Source organism: Anolis sagrei, chromosome X (assembly GCF_037176765.1).
Source record: "Anolis sagrei isolate rAnoSag1 chromosome X, rAnoSag1.mat, whole genome shotgun sequence".
NCBI classification, from domain to species: Eukaryota; Metazoa; Chordata; class Lepidosauria; order Squamata; family Dactyloidae; genus Anolis; species Anolis sagrei.
The window spans coordinates 12,801,846-12,821,126 of NC_090034.1; the positions used below are offsets into that span (position 1 = coordinate 12,801,846).

Genomic DNA, 19,281 nt, shown 5'->3' on the forward strand with positions numbered 1-19,281 from the left:
GCATTCAGATATTGCAAAGAAAGCTCAAAATCTTGCAAAACTATAACTTCCAGCATTGCACAGCTTTCTGCCATGGAAAAGAAGGCTCAAGACATTGTAAAAGTACAACTATCATGTTTGCATGGCATTCAGATATGACAAAGAAAGCTCAAAATCTTGCAAAACTATAACTTCCAGCCTTGCACAGCTTTCTGCCATGGCAAAGAAGGTTCAAGATCTTGCAAAATTACAACTCCCAGGATTTCATCACATTAAGCCATGGCAGAGAAAACTCAAGACCTTGCAAACTACTACTCCAGCATTGAGCCATGGCAGAGAAGGCTCATGACCTTGCAAAACTAAAACTCCCAGGATTGCATCACATTAAGCCATGGCAGAGAAGGCTCAACATCTTGCAAAACTAACATTCCTAGAATCGCATGGCATTGAGCCATGGCAGAATACGCTCAAGATCTTGTTAAACTACAACTCCCAGGATTCCATCACATTAAGCCATGACAGAGAAGGCTCAAGATCTTGCAAAACTACAACTCTTAGGATTCCACCATATTAAGCCATGGCAGAGAAAGCTCAAGACCTTGCAAAACTACAACTCCCAGCATTGCACGGCATAAAGCCATGGCAAATAAGGTTCAAGAACTTGCAAAACTACTACTCCCAGGATTGAGCCATGGCAGAGAAGGCTCAAGACCTTGCAAAACTACAACTACCAGGATTGTATGGCATTCAGACATGGCAAAAGAAGTTCAATATCTTGTAAAACTACTACTCCCAGGATTTCATGGCTCTGAGCCATGGCAAAGAAGGCTCAAGATCTTGCAAAACTACAACTCCCAAGATTCCATCACATTAAGCCATGGCAGAGAACGCTCAAGACCTTGCCAAATGACTATTCCCAGGAATGCATGGCATTGAGCCATGCCAGTTCAACTAAAGTCTGGACAATCTTTGGCAGGGAAGGGTCAAGACATTGCAGAACTACAACTCCTATTCATTTGACAGTGTAGATGCTCTCTAGCCAAGGGTTGGAAATGATTGATTTAGAAGCACTCATAGTTTTGCATCTTGCGGTCATGAGTCCAAAGAGCTTGAAAACCAAAGTTTGGTATGAAAAACATTTTCCCACGGATGTCCATCTTTTTCTGGAAGGAGATCCAAGAAGGAGAGCCATTGAGGTCGACCAAAGAAGTTCTGGAGATGTTTCGGACAGCTGAACAAACCAGCCTCCCAATTGGTTTTTGGTCAAAAGTAGATCACAGGCGCAAGGGGAAGACATAGTTCCGGGGCAAGAGGCCTGTTTTGACCCCGATCTTCCCTTTCCACCAATTGGGGTCAGAAGCATCCAGGATCTCAAGAACGTCTCCTCTGCGGAAACTCAGCTGGGAAGGGTTTTCGGCCAAGAAATTGAACTGGGCTTGGACGAACTTTGCCTTCTTGGGCTGCGGAAGGAAGAAGAGAAGAGAGACACTGAGTAAGAGGAAATGTAGTTCAACTCAGAATCAATATTAGAGAGTATCTTACTTTCCCTGCCATGGCTCAGTTCTATAGACTCCTGGGAGTTGTAGTTTGGATTCAATAGCACTGGGCCATGGCCGTTCACGTAGTGCCAAACTAGAATCATAGAGGTGGAAGAGACCTCGTGGGCCATCCAGTCCAACCCCATTCTGCCAAGAAGCAGAACAATTGTGTTCAAAGCATTCCCAACAGATGGCCATAGAAGGAACCTCCACCACACTACAGGGCAGAGAGTTCCACTGCTGAACAGCTCTCACAGTCAGAAAGTTCTTCCTAATGTTCATGTGGAATCTCCTTTCTTGTAGTTTGAAGCCATTGCTCCGCGTCCTAGTTTCCAAGGAAGCAGAAAACAGGTTCGCTCCCTCCTCCCTATGACTTCTTCTCACATATTTATACATGGCTATCATGCCATAGAATCATAGAATCATATAGTTGGAAGCTTTTAAACAGAGGCTGGATGGCCATCTGTCAGGGGTGATTTGAATGCAATATTCCTGCTTCTTGGTAGGGGGTTGGACTGGATGGCCCATGAGGTCTCTTTCAACTTTATGATTCTATGATTCTAAGAGACCTCATGGGCCATCAAGTCCAATACCCCGCCAAGAAGCAAGAAATTTTCATTCAAAGCACCCCCAACAGATGGCCATTCGTCCTTGTTTAAAAACCTCCAAAAAAGGAGTTTCCACCACACTATGGGGCAGAGAGTTCCATTGTTGAACAGCTCTCACAGTCAGGAAGTTCTTCCTGATGTTCAGATGGAATCTCTTTTCTTGTAGTTTGAAGCCATTGTTCCGTGTCTTAGTCTCTGTTTTAAAGCCTCCAAAGAAGCAGCCTCCACCTCACTCCGGGGCAGAGAGTTCCACTGCTGAACAGCTCTGACAGTCTTCACTCAGTCTTCTCTTCTGCAGGCTAAACATGCCCAGCTAGTTAAGCTGCTCCTCATAGGGCTTGTTCTCCAGATTCTTGATCATTTTAGTCGTTCTCCTCTGGATACATTCCAGCTTGTCAACATCTCCCTTCAATTGTGGTGCCCAGAATTACAGAATCATAAAGCTGGAAGAGACCACATGGGCTATCCTGTCGAACCCCCTGCCAAGAAGCAGGAAAATCACATTCAAAGCACCGCCGACAGATGGCCATCCAGCCTCTGTTTAAAAGCCTCCAAAGAAGGAGCCTCTACCACACTCTGGGGCAGAGAGTTCCACTGCTGAACAGCTCTCACAATCAGGAAGTTCTTCCTGATGTCCAGGTGGAATCCCCTCTCTTGTAGTTTGAAGTCATTGTTTCGCGTCCTAGTCTCCAGGGAAGCAGAAAACAAGCTTGCTCCCTCCTCCCTGTGACTTCCTCTCACATATTTATACAATATACATGGCTATCATGTCTCCTCTCAGCCTTCTGTTCTTCAGGCTAAACATGCCCAGATCTTTAAGCTGCTCCTCATAGGGCTTGTTTTCCAGACCTTTGATCATTTGAGTCGCCCTCCTCGGGACACATTACAGCTTGTCAACATCTCCCTTCAATTGTGGTGCCCAGAAGAAATGGACCCTTTGAGAATAGGATTGCTTTTTGTCTTTGTTCCATCCCACCCCCACCCCAAACTGGGTTTTGGTTTCATTCGAGCACTCTTAGCCTTCTCTTCTTCAGGCTAAACATGTCCAGCTCTTTAAGCCGCTCCTCATAGGACTTGTTCTCCAGACTTTTGATTTAGTTGCCCTCCTCTGGACACATTCCAATTTCTCAATATCTCTCTTCAATTGTGGTGCCCAGAATTGGACACAATATTCCAGGTGTGGTCTAACCAAGGCAGAATAGAGCATGGGGAGCATGACTTCCCTAGATTTAGACACTAAGCTCCTATTGATGGAGGCCAAAATCCCATTGGCTTTTTTTGCTGCTGCATCACATTGTTGGCTCATGTTTAACTTGTTGTCCATGAGGACTCCAAGATCTTTTTCATTCATACTGCTCTCGAGCCAGGCGTCTGCAATGGAGAGGGGCACCTGACCTCTTGCATTTCACCGTGGTCTCGGAGGAAGACCTCTCGCTTCTTGCCGATACTGTGGCTCCGGTAGAAATCCACCAGTTCATTGATGGAGTTGAACTTCTCGTCCCAGAGGTGGTACTTCCCTCTCTTCTCCCGGAGGACCTTGAAGTGGAGGACTTCATCGCTGCAGCTGGAAGGAAAGGAAGCGGAGCAAAGTTGGAAAAGTCATTGTTGCTCTCCAAAGGTGCATCCACACTGTCAAATGGATGCAATTGGTCATGAGTTGAACTGCTATGGGAGTTGTAGTTTGAGACCTCTGTGATATTAGGCAGGCTAATCTGTGTGCTTTCTTTGGAAAGGCATCAGACTTGGAGCAGGAGAGCAGTCAGTAGGTGCATTTACACCAGGCATGGGCAAACTTGGGCCCTCCAGGTGTTTTGGACTCCAACTCCCACAATTCCTAACAGCCTACTGTTAGGAATTGTGGGAGTTGGAGTCCAAAACACCTGGAGGGCCCAAGTTTGCCCATGCCTGATTTACACTACTGAATGAGTGCCATTTGGTATTTCTTGAGCTGCCATGCTTCAGTGCTATGGAATCACGGCAATTTTGCAAGGTCTTGAGACTCCTCTACCAAAAGAATGCTGATGCCTCGCCAAACTACAAATCCCAGGATTCTATTGCATTGGGCCATGGTGGTTAAAGTGGGGTGAACCTCAAAGATCGAACCTCTACACTTTCAAAGGAATGCAGCTTGACACCACAGATATGAAATCCTGGAAGTTGTAGTTTTACAAGGTCTTGAGGGTTCTGTGGTGCCTTACCAAACTACAACTTCCAGGATTTCCAGGATATTGAATCTTGGAAGTTGTAGTTTTCCACGATCTTAAGCCTTCTCTGGTGCCTTGCCAAAATGCAATTCCCAGTATCCCCAGGATATGGAATCCTGCAAGTTGTAGTTTTTCAAAGTCTTGAGGCTTCTGTGGTATCTTGCCAAACTACAACTTCCAGGATTCCCAGGATACAACTTCCTAGTTTTCCACGATCTTGAGCCTTCTCTGGTGCCTTGCCAAAATGCAATTCCCAGTATCCCCAAGATATGGAATCCTGGAAGTTGCAGTTTTCCTAATACTTGAGCCTTCTCTGGTGTCTTGCGAAACTACAACTCCCAGGATCTCCAGGATATGGAATCCTGCAAGTTGTAGTTTCGCAAGGTCTTGAGCCTTCTCTGGTGCCTTACCAAGCAACAACACCCAAGATTCCCAGGATACGGAATCCTGGAAGTTGTAGTTTTCCAAGGTCTTCAGCCTTCTCCAGTGCCTTGCCAAACTACAACTCCCAGGATTCCATAACATGGAGCCATGATATTTCCCTTAGTGTAGCCAAGAATAACATCTGCCAAGGTTTCGAAAAGAGATGTTTGGAAACATCCTTTAAAGTTCGTACTAAAACCCGGAGCGGATCAGTTGCCCTGCTGATGTGGAAGCCATTCTCTTCCACACCCAAATTTAAGATAAACTCTTAAAAAATAATTGCAGACGTAGCAGTCTTGCCTGTCCCATCCCGGAGGCATGGGATGGTGTTTGGTGGCCAGCCAAATATGACCGTAATGTTCACATTAAAATGTAATTTGCCTCCTTTGCCCTCGTTTGCCATCAGATGTCAGCTGAAGCAGGTCGTTTACAAGGCTGGCAGGAAAATGGTACTTTTTGAAATGGAGATTGACTTCTCGGCTTCAAGCGGTGACTTGAAAACAGGTCAGATGACGCAAGGAACATTTTCTTAATGATCCCAGTATGGTTCAAGAGCCAGAATACACATCCAGTATTTACCAAGAAATATATCTGAACAGCAGCAGAGAAAACAGTGGGAAGGCAGCCAGGGAATGTCCAGAAAAGTTAAATAGGGAACTTTCAATCACATCTGTTATTTTAATTTGCTGCTGCATTTGTTGACCGCCGTTCTCAGCCCTAGGGCGACTGTAAGTCAGTTATCTTCAGCTTAGAATGATCCTATGAATGCAGATATATAGGGCATACATAAAATTAAGCAGGCTAATCTTTGAAGTTTCTTTAGGAAATCATCAGAATTGAGTTCTCTAGCGCTGCATCTACTTCAGGTATAAGTAAACACAGGCCAGGTGGCTGGATGTGACCGCTTCGGCTCTTTTCTCAGGCTCTCCTCTCTCACCATCCTATACTTCCTTCCTTCTCTCATTCCTTCCTCCTTCCCTCCCTCTTTCTCTTTTCCTTCCACCCTTCCATCCTTCCTTTATTCCCCCTCTCCCTCTTTCTCCTTCCTTCCTTCTTTGTTTCCTTTATCCTTCCTTCCTTTTTGTCTTTCCTTTCCTCTTTCCTTCTTCTCCCCTGTCTTTCCCCCTTCCTTCCTTTCTTTCGTCCCTCCCTCCTTCCCTCACACCTTCCTTACTTCCCCTTTGTCTTTTCCTCCCTCTTTCTTTCTTCCCTCTCTCCCTCTTTTCCCTTCCATCTTCCCTTCCACCCTTTCATCCTTCCATCCTTCCCTTTTTCCTTCTTCCTGCTCTCCCTCTTTTTTCCTTCGTTCCTTCCTTCCCTCCCTCTATCCTTCCCTCATTCCTTCCCTCTTGTCTTTCGCTCTTTTTCCTTCCATCTTTCCCTTCCACCCTTTCATCTTTCCATCCTTCTCTCTTTCCTTCCTTCTTCCCTCCCTTTTTCTCTTTCACTTCTACTCTTTCGTCCTTCACTTCTTCCCTCTCTCTCTCTTTCTTTTATCCTTCCCTTCCTTCCTTCCTTCCTTCCTTCCTTCCTTCCTTCCTTTTGTCTTTCCTTCCTTCTTTCCTTCTTCCTGTTCTCCCTCTTTTTTCCTTCCTTCCTTCCTTCCTTCCTTCCTTCCTCCCTTCCTCCCTCCCTCCCTCCCTCCCTCCCCTCCCTCTCTCCCTCCCTCCCTCATCCCTTTTGTCTTTCCCTCCCTCTTTCCTTCTTCTCTCTCTCCCTCTTTTTCCTTCCATCTTTCCCTTCCATCCTTTTATCCTTCCATCCTTCTCTCTTTCCTTCCTCCCCCCCTTTCTCTTTCACTTCCACCCTTTCGTCCTTCGTTTCTTCCCTCTCTCCCTCTTTCTCCTTCCTTCCTTCTTTGTTTCCTTTATCCTTCCTTTCTTTCCTTTTCTTCCTCCCTCCCTTTCCTTTTGTCTTTCCTTCCTTCTTCTCTTCTTCCCTCTCTCCCTCTTTTTCCCTTCCTTCCCTCCCTTTTGTCTTTCCTTCCTTCCCTCTTTCCTCCCTCCTTCTGTCTCTCCCTCTTTCTTCTTCCATCCTTCTCTTTCTCCCTTCCTTCCTTCCTTTTCTTCCTTTTTGTCTTTCCTTCCTTCCCTCTTTCCTCCCTCCCTCCTTCCCTCCCTCTTTCCCCTTCCATCCTTCCCTTCCTCCCTTCCTCTTTTCTTCCTTCGCTTTTTCCTTCCTCTTTCACTTCCTTCCTTCAATCCATCCCTCCCTTCCACCCTTCCACCCTTCCTTCCTTCCTTCCTTCCTTCCTTCCTTCCTTCTCTCCTTCCTTTCCTTTTGTCTTTCCTTCCTTCTTTCCTTCTTCCTGCTCTCCCTCTTTTTTCCTTCCTTCCTTCCTTCCTTCCTTCCTTTCCTCCCTCATTCCTTCCCTTTTGTCTTTCCCTCCCTCTTTCCTTCTTCTCTCTCTCCCTCTTTTTCCTTCCATCTTTCACTTCCACCTTTCATCCTTCGTTTCTTCCCTCTCTCCCTCTTTCTTCTTCCTTCCTTCTTTGTTTCCTTTATCCTTTCTTTCCTTTTCTTCCTCCCTTTCCTTTTGTCTTTCCTTCCTTCTTCCCTCTCTCCCTCTTTTTCCCTTCCTTCCCTCCCTTTTGTCTTTCCTTCCTTCCCTCTTTCCTCCCTCCTTTTGTCTCTCCCTCTTTCTTCTTCCATCCTTCTTTCTCCCTTCCTTCCTTCCTTCCTTTTCTTCCTTTTTGTCTTTCCTTCCCTCTTTCCTCCCTCCTTCCCTCTCTCCCTCTTTCCCCTTCCATCCTTCCCTTCCTCCCTTCCTCTTTTCTTCCTTCGCTTTTTCCTTCCTCTTTCACTTCCTTCCTTCAATCCATCCCTCCCTTCCACCCATCCTTCCTTCCTTCCTTCCTTCTCTCCCTCTTTCTCCTTCCATCCTTCCTTTCCTCCCTTTCATCATTCCTTCCTCCCTCCCTTCCTTCCTCCTTTGTTCCTTCCATCATCGGGCAGCTACTCCTCCTAGCAGGGAGTGCTACCATGCCCATCCTTGATCTGCACTATACAAGTAATATGGTTTGATATCACTTTAGTTGCCTGACTCCATGCAATGGGAGTTCTACATGGTTTTTACCCTTTTCTGCCAAAGAGGGCTGATACCTCACCAAATAACAACACCTAAGACTCCATAGCATTGAGCTTCGGCAGTTCAAGTGGGGTCAAACTGCATTAACTCTACAGTGTAGATGCATGCTCCAAGGAAATAAAATATTTGCTGGTGCAGGCAGATCCCATGGATGCTCTCAGCTTTCTGCCCCGGGGCAAAAAATGACGTCCTATGATCTGTAGCTTGTAAAAAAATATATATGTCCCAATGTAACAGATTTATGAACTGCCTTGTTTACAAGATGAATGACGCCTGGTTTTTTAAATACCCCTTTCCCACTTGGAGTTTGGAGCCGGATGGGAGGAGAACGGCAATGAGGTAAAGGAAAGTATCCGGCCAAAATGTATGCCGATGACTTGTGGCATAAATTGTACCCATGTTTCAAGAAAGCCAGGGTTGCGTCCGCACTGCAGAATGAACACAGATCAACACTACTCGAACTGCCACAACGCAATGCTACAGAATCAGGATAATTGTAGTTTCCAAATGTAGATGCACCCATGGTTGCTTGGCCAATAACACTTGCAGAAATTCCCTTTTGTATACAACCATTAAAGGCATAGGAGCCCTACCCAGGTTTAAATTTGGCAACCTTAACTCTTTTGCATCTGATTACTTTTATTGCCTGCTGAAACCCACTTATATCAGGGAGATCTGGTGGCTCACCAAACTATAAATCCCAGGATCCCATAGCATTGAGCCATGCCACGACACTGTTGAATTAATACAGTTTATTACTACTTTAATTGCTCAAAGCTAGGAGTCATAGTTTGCACTTTTGGGCACAGAATGCTATGGACCAGGCACGAGCAAATTTTGGCCATCCAGGTGTTTTGGACTTCAACTCCCACAATTCCTAACAGCCTCAGACCTCTTCCTTTTCCCCCTCAGTCTAACCCTAACCCAAAAAGTCCAAAACAAAACCCTGCATTTTCAAAAAATCCAAAACAAAACCCCACGTTTTGCAGAAATTCCAAAAAGAATCCCTCGCTTTTTACAAAATTCCAAAAGAAAACCTTGCATTTGCAAAAATTTGAAAACTAAACCCCACATTTTGCAAAAATTCCAAAACAAAACCCCATGTTTTGCAAAAATTTCAAAAGAAACTCTCACTTTTTACAAAATTCCAAAAGAACAACCTGCATTTGCAAAAATTTCAAAATTAATCCCGACATTTTGCAAAAATTCCAAAACTAAACCCCACGTTTGGCAAAATGTCCAAAAGAAATCCTCACTTTTTACAAAATTCAAAAAAAAGCCCACATTTGCAAAAATTCCAAAACTAAACCCCACGTTTTGCAAACATTCCAAAATAAAACCCCACGTTTTGGAAAAATTCCAAAAGAAACCCTCACTTTTTACAAAATTCCAAAAGAAAACCTTGGATTTGCAAAAAATTGAAAACTAAACCCCACATTTTGCAAACATTCCAAAATAAAACCCCACTTTTTGGAAAAATTCCAAAACAAAATCCCACATTTTGCAAAATTCCTAAAGAAAACCTCACTTTTTGGAAAAGCGGGAAAAGGAAAGGGGCTGAGGCTGATAGGAATTGTGGGAGTTGAAGTCCAAAACACCTGGAGGGCCAAAGTTTGCCCATGCCTGGTGTTGATGCACCCATGAACTGCTCTCCTGTTCCACAAGCCTGATATCTTCCCAAAGAAATTGCACCAATGAGCCTGCTTAGTTTCATGGAGGTCTCATAGGGGATAATGGCTCAACGCTATGGAGTCCTTGGATGTGAACCTTTTACAGAGTCTATAGCAGGCATGGCAAACCTCAGCCCTGTGGGTGTTTTGGACTCCAACTCCCACAATTAGGCCCTTTCCTTTTCCCTTTCCTTTTCTGCTTAAGCGGCTGAGTGGGGAAAAGGAAGGAGCCTGAGGCTGTTAGGAATTGTGGGAGTTGAAGTCCAAATCACCTGAAGGTCTGAAGTTTGCCCATGCCTGACATGTTGTTGAAGGCTTTCCTGGATGGAATCACTGGGTTGCTGTGAATTTTCCAGGCTGTATGGCCATTTTCCAGAAGCATTTTCTCCTGACGTTTCACCCACATCTATGGCAGGCATCCTCAGAGGTCGTGAGGTCTGTTGGAAACTAGGGAGGTGGGGTTTATATATCTGTGGGATGTCCAGGGTGGAAGAAAGAACTCTTGTCTGTTTGAGGCAATAAATTTTGCAATTGGCCACCTTGATTAGCATTGAATGGCCTTGCAGCTCAAAGCCTGGCTGCTTCCTGCTTGGGGGAATTCTTTGTTGGGACGTGTTAGCTGGCCCTGACTATTTCCTGTCTGGAATTCCCCTGGGTAGTATTGTGAGTTTACTTGGGTGTGTGGCCATGTTCCAGAAGCATTCCCTCCTGACGTTTCACCCACATCTCTGGCAGGCATCCTCAGGGAGGTCTGTTGGAAACTAAGCAAGTGAGGTTTATATATCTATGGATTCATAGAATCATAAAATCATAGAGTTGGAAGAGACCTCATGAGCCATCCAGTCCAACCCCTTGTCAAGAAGCAGGATTGTCCTTTTGCCTAACCGAATGGGAGAGAAGCAAATGGCTGGCGCTCTTTTTCAGCTCTGAAACTATTTTGAGAGTTTGCATTTTCAGGGCTTGGCACGGAATCGGGATGAGCACACAGCCTCGCAGCTTGGGGTCTGCCCTTTGAAATTGGTTGTCCTTGGGAGGTGTAGCGTGCCAGGCAGTTGGCATGGGTGTTGCCACCTTCTTTGGGGAGATGGGTTCCAACTTGAATCTGGATTTGGCCCATCCCTCCCTTCCTCTGGGGCATCATTTTTGGCAAATGAGTGCCATTTTGGGGAGCACGTGAAAGGGGTATTCGTCAATGCCAGGGCTGTGGAGATGCTATTAAAGTTGGATGTTGGATGAGCCTCAGGGTGTGACTTGAGGTGCATCTACACCAGGTATGGGCAAACCCCGGCCCGGGGGCTAGATGTGGCCCCTTAGGCTCTTTTTTCAGGCTCTCCTTTCTTTCACCATCTTACCCTTCCTTCCTTCTCTCCTTCATTCTCCTTCCCTCCCTCTTTCTCCTTCCCTTCCTCCTTCCTTCCTTCCTTCCTTCCTTCCCTCCCTTCCTCCCTTCTTTTTTCCTTACCTCCCTTTTTCTCCCCGCCTCCATTCTCTTCCACCCTTTCATCCTTCGTTCTCTCTTTCCTTCCTCCTTCCCTCCCTCTTTCACCTTCCATTCTTCTCTTTCACCCTTTCGTCCTTCCTTCCCTCTTCCCTCCCTTTCTCCCTCTTTCTCCTTCCTTCCCTTTTGTCTTTCATTCCTTCCCTTTTTCCTTTATCCTCCCCTTCCTTCCTTCCTTCCTTCCTTCCTTCCTTCCTTCCTTCCTTCCTTCCTTCCTTCTCATCCACCCTTTCATCTTTCCTTCCTTCACTTTTGTCCTTCCTTCCTTCCTTCCTTCCTTCCTTCCTTCCTTCCTTCCTTCTCACCCACCCTTTCATCTTTCCTTCCTCCCCTTTTGTCTTTCCTTCCTTCTCTTTTTCCTTTATCTTCCCCTTCCTTCCTTCCTTCCTTCCTTCCTTCCTTCCTTCCTTCCTTCCTTCCTTCTCATCCACCCTTTCATCTTTCCTTCCTTCCCTTTTGTCTTTCCTTCTCTCTTTTCTTCCTCCTTCCCTACTTCTTTCTCCTTCCATCCTTCCCTTCCTCCTTTTAGTTGTTACTTCTTTCTCTTTTTTCTCTCCTTCCTTCCCTCCCTCTCTTTCTTTCATCCATCCAACCATCCGTCCATCCAACCAACCATCCTTCCCTTCCACCCTTTTGGCCTTCCCTTCCTCTCTCCTTTTTGTCTTTGCCTCCTTCTCCCTTTCCTTCCTCATTCCCTCCCTCTTTCTCCCTCCATCCTTCCCTTTCACCCTTTCGTCCTTCCTTCCCTCTTCCTTCCCTCTCTCCCTCTTTCTCCTTCCTTTCTTCCCTTTTGTCTTTCCTTCCTTCCCTCTTTCCTTTATGCTTCCTTTCCTTCCATCCTTCCCTTCAACCCTTTCATCTTCTCTTACCTTTTTTTTCTTTCCTTCTCTCTTTTCTTCCTCCTTCCCTCCCTTCCCTCTGTCTTTGTCCTTATTTATTTATTTATTTATTTTGTCCTTCCTTCCTCCCTCCCCTTCGTCCTTCCTTCTTTCTTTCCTTCCTCCTTTCACTGGGCAGCCAGTCCTCCTAGCAGAGAGTACTAGCATACGGCCCCCAAATTAGAAAGTTTGCCCATGCCTGATCTACATTGTCAAAGTAATGCAGTTTAATACCAATGGCTCAGTGCTATGGAAACCCGGAGTTTTAATTGTACATACAACATCTTGGGCCTTCTCTGCCAAAACTGCTGTGCCTCACCAAAACTACAATTCCCAAGTTTGCATAGCATTGAGCTGTGGCCATGAAAGTGACGTCAAGCTGCATTAATTCAACAGTGCAGATGCACCCTAATGGCATAGTTACTGCAAATATTCTAACTATATCATTTTCTCAGTTCTTGTGTGTTTTTTCGGGCTATATGGCCATGTTCTAGAGGCATTTCTCCTGACGTTTCGCCTGCATCTATGGCAAGCATCCTCAGAGGTGAGGTCATTTTCCATTCACTTTGTCAAATGGGAGGCACCTGCCCTCTTGTGTCCATAAGAACACCTACAGCTAATAGGACAAGCTGAACATCCCTTACCTGGAATTGCAAAATTTTCAATCGTCCACTTGGCTGGGTGAGACAGTGATGCCTTTGCTTTTCGACGTACTCGGACATTGCACAAAATCGTTACGAACAAATGGTTGGAAATTACGTTCAGGCTAATTTCGCATTAAGACTTGGGCCCCACTTCCAAGATACCCTGTTTCCCCGAAAATAAGACATCCCCTGAAAATAAGACCCGATAGAGCAGTGTTTCTCAACCTTCCTAATGCCGCATCCCCTTAAAATACAGTTTCTCATGTTGTGGTGACTCCCAACCATAAAACAATATTGGTTGCTACTTCATAACTGTAATTTTGCTACTGTTATGAATCATAATGTAAATATCTGATATGCAGGATGTATTTTCATTCACTGGACCAAATTTGGCACAAATACCTGATATGCCCATATTTTAATACTGGTGTTGTGGGAATGTGGGGGAGGGGTGTGATTTTGTCATTTGGGAGTTGTAGTTTCTGGGATTTACAGTTAACCTACAATCAAAGAGCATTCTGAACTCCACCAACAATGGAACTGAACCAAACTTGGCACACAGAACTGCCATGACCAACAGAAAGTACTGGAAGGGTTTGGTAGGCATTGACCTTGAGTTTTGGAGTGATAGTTCACCTACATCCAGAGAGCACTGTGGACTCAAACAATGATAGATCTCGACCAAACTTGGACATGGATACTCAATATTCCCACTGGTGGAGTTTGGAGGGAAATAGACCTTGACATTTGGGAGTTGTAGTTGCTGGGATTTACAGTTCACCTGCAATCAAAGAGCATTCTGAACTCCACCAACGATGGAACTGAACCAAACTTGGCACACAGAACTGCCATGACCAATGGAAAATACTGGAACAGTTTGATGGACATTGACCTTGAGTTTTGGAGCTGTAGTTCACCTATATTCAGAGAGCACTGTGCACCCAAACAATGATAGATCTGGACGAAACTTGGACATGGATACTCAGTATGTCGACATGAACACTGGTGGGGTTTGTGGGAAATAGACTTGACATTTGGAAGTTGTGGTTGCTGGGATTTACAGTTCACCTACAATCAAAGAGCATTCTGAACCCCATCAATGATAGAATTGGGCCAAACTTCCCACACAGAACCCCCAAGACCAACAAAAAATACTGTGTTTTCTGATGGTCTTTGGCGACCCCTCTGACACTCCTCCGCGACCCCCTCAGGGGTCCTGACCCCCAGGTTGAGAGACTCTGTAAAACACAGAGGTTTTGCTGAATTACTAAATATAAGGCCTCTCCCAAAAGTAAGACCTAGCTCTTCCTGGTGACTGGAAGCTGCAGTACCATCCCTGCTGTACATGTGGTCCTGGAACTGCTGTGGGAGATGGTTACGGTCTCCAGACAGTGTGTTGTACATGGAAATAATGGTAGTAACAAGAAATACTTGATAGGATTCAAAGTTTGTCCTTCCTTCCCTCTTTCCTTCCCTTCCTTCCTTCCATCCTTCCCTGGATTGTGATGACAACTACTGTACGGTATATAATAAATGTTCATTTTTTTGTTCAACAATAAATGAAAATTCTTTGTGGAAAAATAAGACATACCCTGAAAGTAAGACCTAGTGCATCTTTGGGATCAAAAATTAATATAAGACACTGTCTTATTTTCGGGGAAATGGTATCTTATAGATTTCTTTTGTGTCAGGAATGACTTGAGAAACTGCAAGTCGCTTCTGGTGTGAGAGAATTGGCCATCTGCAAATATGTTGCCCAGAGGACGCCCAGATGTTTTGATATTTTACCATCCTTGTGGGAGGCTTCTCTTATGTCCCCGCATGGGGAGCTGGTGCTGACAGAAGGAGCTCATCCACGCTCTTCCCTGATTCTAACCTCCAACCTGTTGGTCTTCAGTTCTGCCGGCACAAGGGTTTAACCCACTGCATCACTGGCAGCTCCATATCTCATAGATGGAAATACAGCTATCCCAAAATCCAAAACATTTAATGTAGTTTGACCCACTTTCACAGCTGTGGCTCAAGGCTTATGGGATCCTTGCACTCTTTGACAGAGAAGGCAGAAGGTCTTGTCAAACTACAACTCTCAAGACTTGTAGTTTCACACTGCCTATCCCTTCTGACCGTAAACAACTTACTTTCTCCTATTCGGTGAAACCTACGACAAACCGGACTTACTTTACGCTGATGGAGAAGTCTCCGGGGCTGCTCTCACTCTCTCGAATGAGAAAGGCTCCCCGAAACTGGCGTTTGAGGAGCGCTTTTTCGGCCCCTTGCCGCGAAATCTTGCCGGAGTACCACCTGCGTGAGAGAAAGCCATAAAGTGATATCAATAATTCCATAGCAATGCCAAAGGGATGACAAAGTTGCCAACCTTTTGGGCAGTGATTTTCAACCTTTCTAATGTCGCAACCCCTTAATACAGTTTCTCATGTTGTGATGACCCCCCAAAATTACATTATTTTTGTTGCTACTTCACAACTGTAATTTAGCTACTGTTATGAATCATAATATAAATATCTGATATGCAAGATTCACTGGACCAAATTTGGCACAAATACCCGATACACCCACATTTGAATACTGGTAGGGTTGTGCTGGGGATTGATTTTGTCATTTGGGAGTTGTAGTTGCTGGGATTTATACCTGCAGTCAAAGAGCATTCTGAACTCCACCAATGATGGAATTGAACAAAACTTGGCACACAGAACTCCTATGACCAACAGAAAATACTGGAAGGGTTTGGAAGGTATTGACCTTGCGTTTTGGAGTTGTAGTTCACCTACATCCAGAGAGCTCCGTGGACCCAAACAATGATGGATCTGGAGCAAAAATGGAACAAATAATGTGCCCAAATGTGAACACTGGGAGAGTTTGGGTAAAATAGACCTTGACATTTGGGAGTTGTTGCTGGGATTTGTAGTTCACCTACAGTCAAATAGTATTCTGAACTCTACCAATGATGGAATTGAACAAAACGTGACACACAGAACTCTCATGACCAACAGAAAATACTGGAAGGGTTTGGAAGGTATTGACCTTGAGTTTTGGAGTTGTAGTTCACCTACATCCAGAGATCACTGTGGACTCAAACAATGATAGATCTGGACCAAACTTGGCACAGATACCCAATATGCCCAAATGTGAACACTGGTGGAGTTTGGGAAAAATAGACCTTGACATTTGGGAGTTGTAGTTGCTGGGATTTATAGTTCACCAACAATCAAAGAGCATTCTGAACCCCACCAAACTTCCGACACAGAACCGTTGTGACCAACAGAAAATACTGTGCTTAATGATGGTCTTTGGTGACCCCTCTGACCCCCCCCCCCGCAACCCCCCAGATGGGTCCCAACCCCTTGGTTGAGAAATGCTGCTTTAGGGGCATCAGTGGCAATACACTCTACTACTCACGGATGAGGCCGCATTTTGATGTAATTTTTGGGGACGAATCCTTCGACGCCAAAGAGCTCAGCTTTGTACCAGTTGAGGTCATCTTCCATGTTCAGGATCTGTTGGGAGGGCCACCCCACAAAAAAGAAAAAAAAAGAAGTGCATTAAGGGCCTTATAGGGGTGCAGTTCTTTAGTGAGAGCAAAACCACAATGTGAGAATGGCCGGTATTTTCCATCAGGCAGGTTTTCACTTCTAATCTTTCCCCACTCAGCGTGAGAAACTGCACTTTGGGTTGTGAAACAAAAAGAGGATCTGAGCTATGTCTCTCGGGACTTGATGGAACCAAACAACTCACAGGTGTAAGTGGGTGGCAGCAGGGAGTAAAAGTAACCAGATGCAAAAAAGGGAGAGAAAAGTATCAGAATGAGAGTTGCCAACTTTAAACTTGCATAGGGCTCCTGTGCCTTTAATAGATAGATAAGAAGCAAGTTTTGCTTCTCATCCATTGAGGGGTGCATCTACACAAGGCATGGGCAAACTTTGGCCTTCCAGGTGTTTTGGACTTCCACAATTCCTATCAGCTGGTCCCTTTGTCCCTACAGCAGACATAAGCAAATTTTAACTTGGGGCTCGGATGCTTGCACTCCCTTCTAGGAGGACTGGCTGCCCTGTGATGGAAGGATGGAAGGAGGAAGGAAGGAAAGAGAAGGAAGGACGAAAGGGAGAAAGGGAAGGATGGAAGGCGGAAGCAGGAGTGAAGAAAGGAGGAAGGAAAAGGGGAAAGAAAGACAAAAGAGAAGGAAGGAAGGAAGGAAGGAAGGAAGGGAGGGAGGAAGGGAGGGAAGGAGGAAGGAAGGAAGGGATGAAGAGAAGGATCGATGGATGGAAGGAAGGAAGAAATAAAAAGGAAGGAGGAAGGAAAGAGGGAAGGAAGGATGAAAGGGAGAAAGCGGGAGTGAGGGAAGGGGGAAGGAAAGAGGGAAGGAAGGAAAGACAAAAGGGGAGTAAGGATGAAATAGGGCAAGGGAAGGAGAAAGGAAAAAGAGAAGGAAGGAAGGGATTAAGAGAAGGATGGATGGATGGATGGATGGAAAGAAGCAAGCAAGGAAGGAAAGGATGGAAGGTGAAAGCGGGAGGGAGGGAAAGAGGGAGGAAAGAGGGAAGGCAGGAAAGACAAAAGAGAAGGAAGGATGAAAGAGTGGAAGGGAAGGGAAGGACGGGAAGGGAAGAAGGAAGGAAAAAGAGAAGGAAGGATGGAAGTAAGGAAGGAAGGGAAGAAGGAAGGAAAAAGAAGGAAGGACAAAAGGGAATAAGAGAAGGATGGATGGATGGATGGAAGGAAAAAGAAAGAAAGGAAGGAAGGAAGGAAATAAGGAAAGACAAAAGGGAAGGAAGGAAGGAGAAAGAGGGAGGAAAAAGGCAAGGAAGGATGGAAAGGAGGAAGGGAAGAGAGAAGGAAGGATGAAAGGGTGGAAAGGAATGGAGGGAGGAAAGACAAACGGGAAGGAAGGAAGGAAGGAAGGAAGGAAGGAAGGAAGGAAGGAAGGAGAGAGAGGAAAGGAAGGGGGGAGGGAGGGAGTGAGAAAGAAGGAGGCAAGGAAGGAAGGGAGCGAGGGAAGGAAAGAGGAAGAAAGGAAGGACAAAAGGGCAGAAGGGAAGGAGAAAGAAGGAGGGAAGGAAAGAGACTAGGAAGGATAGGATGGTGAGAGAGAGGGGGGCCTGAGAAAAGAGCCCCAAGGGGCCGCATCCAGCTTCTGGGCCTGAGTTTGCCCCTACTTGCCCTGCAGACTTCTCTCCTGCTCAATGGGTCTGATGTCTTCCCAAAAAAATTGCACCGATTAGCTAGCCTAATCTCATGCAAGTCTCATAGGAGCGAAAGGAGACTTGCATTCATAGGGTCCCCATGTTTTGTCACACTGCAACTCCTATGGAAGGACTTGAGCATGCACTGCTAAAGAATTATGGAGCCTCCCCAAACTGCACATCCTACAATTTCATAGCATTGAGTCATGGTGGTTGGAGTGGTGCCAAACTGCATCAATTCAACTGCGTAAACAAATGGGTTCACCTAGAAAGCCATTCAAAAATATGCCACGTGTTCCTCCCAACGCCTTATTTGCCTGAGCCATATAATGGGCACACATCTTCCTCGTTTACCTTGAGCGTGTCTCCTTTCTTGAAGGCCAGTTCATCCTTCTCTTCTGCCTGGAAGTTGTAGAGCGCAATGGCTTCCATCCTAAGGTCCAACTGAGACCTGGAAAGACATGCAGCTTTCCTCTACGTCGTTGTTGAGCCTCGCTGGCCTTTTTTTGCAGACGGACCCCTTTTTCAAAGCTGGACTTTTGGGGAAGACCTGCTCGAAGCCTTCCTTCCACAAAGCAATGCGCCCGGCTTCCTGAAGGCAACAAGGTTTTGTTTTCTGGCTGCCTCGTTTGCAGGAACTCAGAAAAGAAGAAGCACACGGGGGAAATAACCCAAGTGTGAAGATGAGGCAGGAAACATCTTTGTGGGGGAAAGGAAGGTGTGAAAGACAGAAAAAGGGAAATGTCATCTGCGTAGATGGACCTCGGTCACTTGGTGCAGAAAGAAAGGACTCCTTGCAGTTTTCTGCCCGGAACAACTTCTGTTTTAACACCTATATCTGGTATGGGGGAGAGTGTGAGACGTAGCACCAAAGTGCATGACTGGAGAAACTCTGCCCAATCTTTAAATTAAGTCCGGTGTCTTGAATAGCTTCATTAAAGTTTGGACTTAGGGTGTATCTAAACCAGTGCTTTTTTTTAAACCAGGGACCACTGGATCAGGGACCACTTTGAGCAGGGACCACTTGACCAGGGATGACTTGACCAGGGACCACTTTGAGCAGGGACCACTCAACCAGGGACCACTTGACCTGGGATCACTTGACCAGGGACCACTCAACCAGGGACCTTTCGACCAAGGACCACTTTGAGCAGGGACTACTCGACCAGGGACCTCTCGACCAGGGACCACTTTGAGCAGGGATCACTCGACCAGGGACCATTTGACCAGGGACCACTTTGAGCAGGGACTATTTGACCAGGGACCACTTGACCAGGGGCCATTTTGAGCAGGGACCATTTGATCAGGGACCATTCGAACAGGGACCATTCGACCAGGGACCACTCGACCAGTGACCACTCAACCACAGACCACTCAACCAGGGACCATTTGACCAGGGACCACTCGACCAGGGACCATTGACCAGGGACCACTCGACCAGGGACCACTTTGAGCAGGGCCCACTCAACCAGGGACCTTTCATCCAGGGACAACTTTGAGCAGGGACTACTCGACCAGGGACCACTTTGAGCAGGGACCACTCGACCAGGGAC

The 19,281-nt window shown here is 45.9% G+C and overlaps 1 protein-coding gene across 1 annotated transcript; it reads right to left on the bottom strand.

Annotated features, from left to right (window-relative positions):
• Positions 1-1,215: 1,215 nt before the first annotated feature.
• Positions 1,216-18,311, bottom strand: LOC132782103 (GRB2-related adapter protein). Its single transcript, XM_060786781.2, has 5 exons — positions 18,083-18,311; positions 15,945-16,042; positions 14,709-14,831; positions 3,521-3,689; positions 1,216-1,439 (listed from the first exon to the last, which is right to left on the bottom strand). Exons 1-5 carry the CDS (start codon positions 18,158-18,160, stop codon positions 1,254-1,256), a joined length of 654 nt encoding a protein of 217 aa, XP_060642764.2. The 5' UTR covers positions 18,161-18,311; the 3' UTR covers positions 1,216-1,253.
• Between the last annotated feature and the right edge of the window lie 970 nt (positions 18,312-19,281).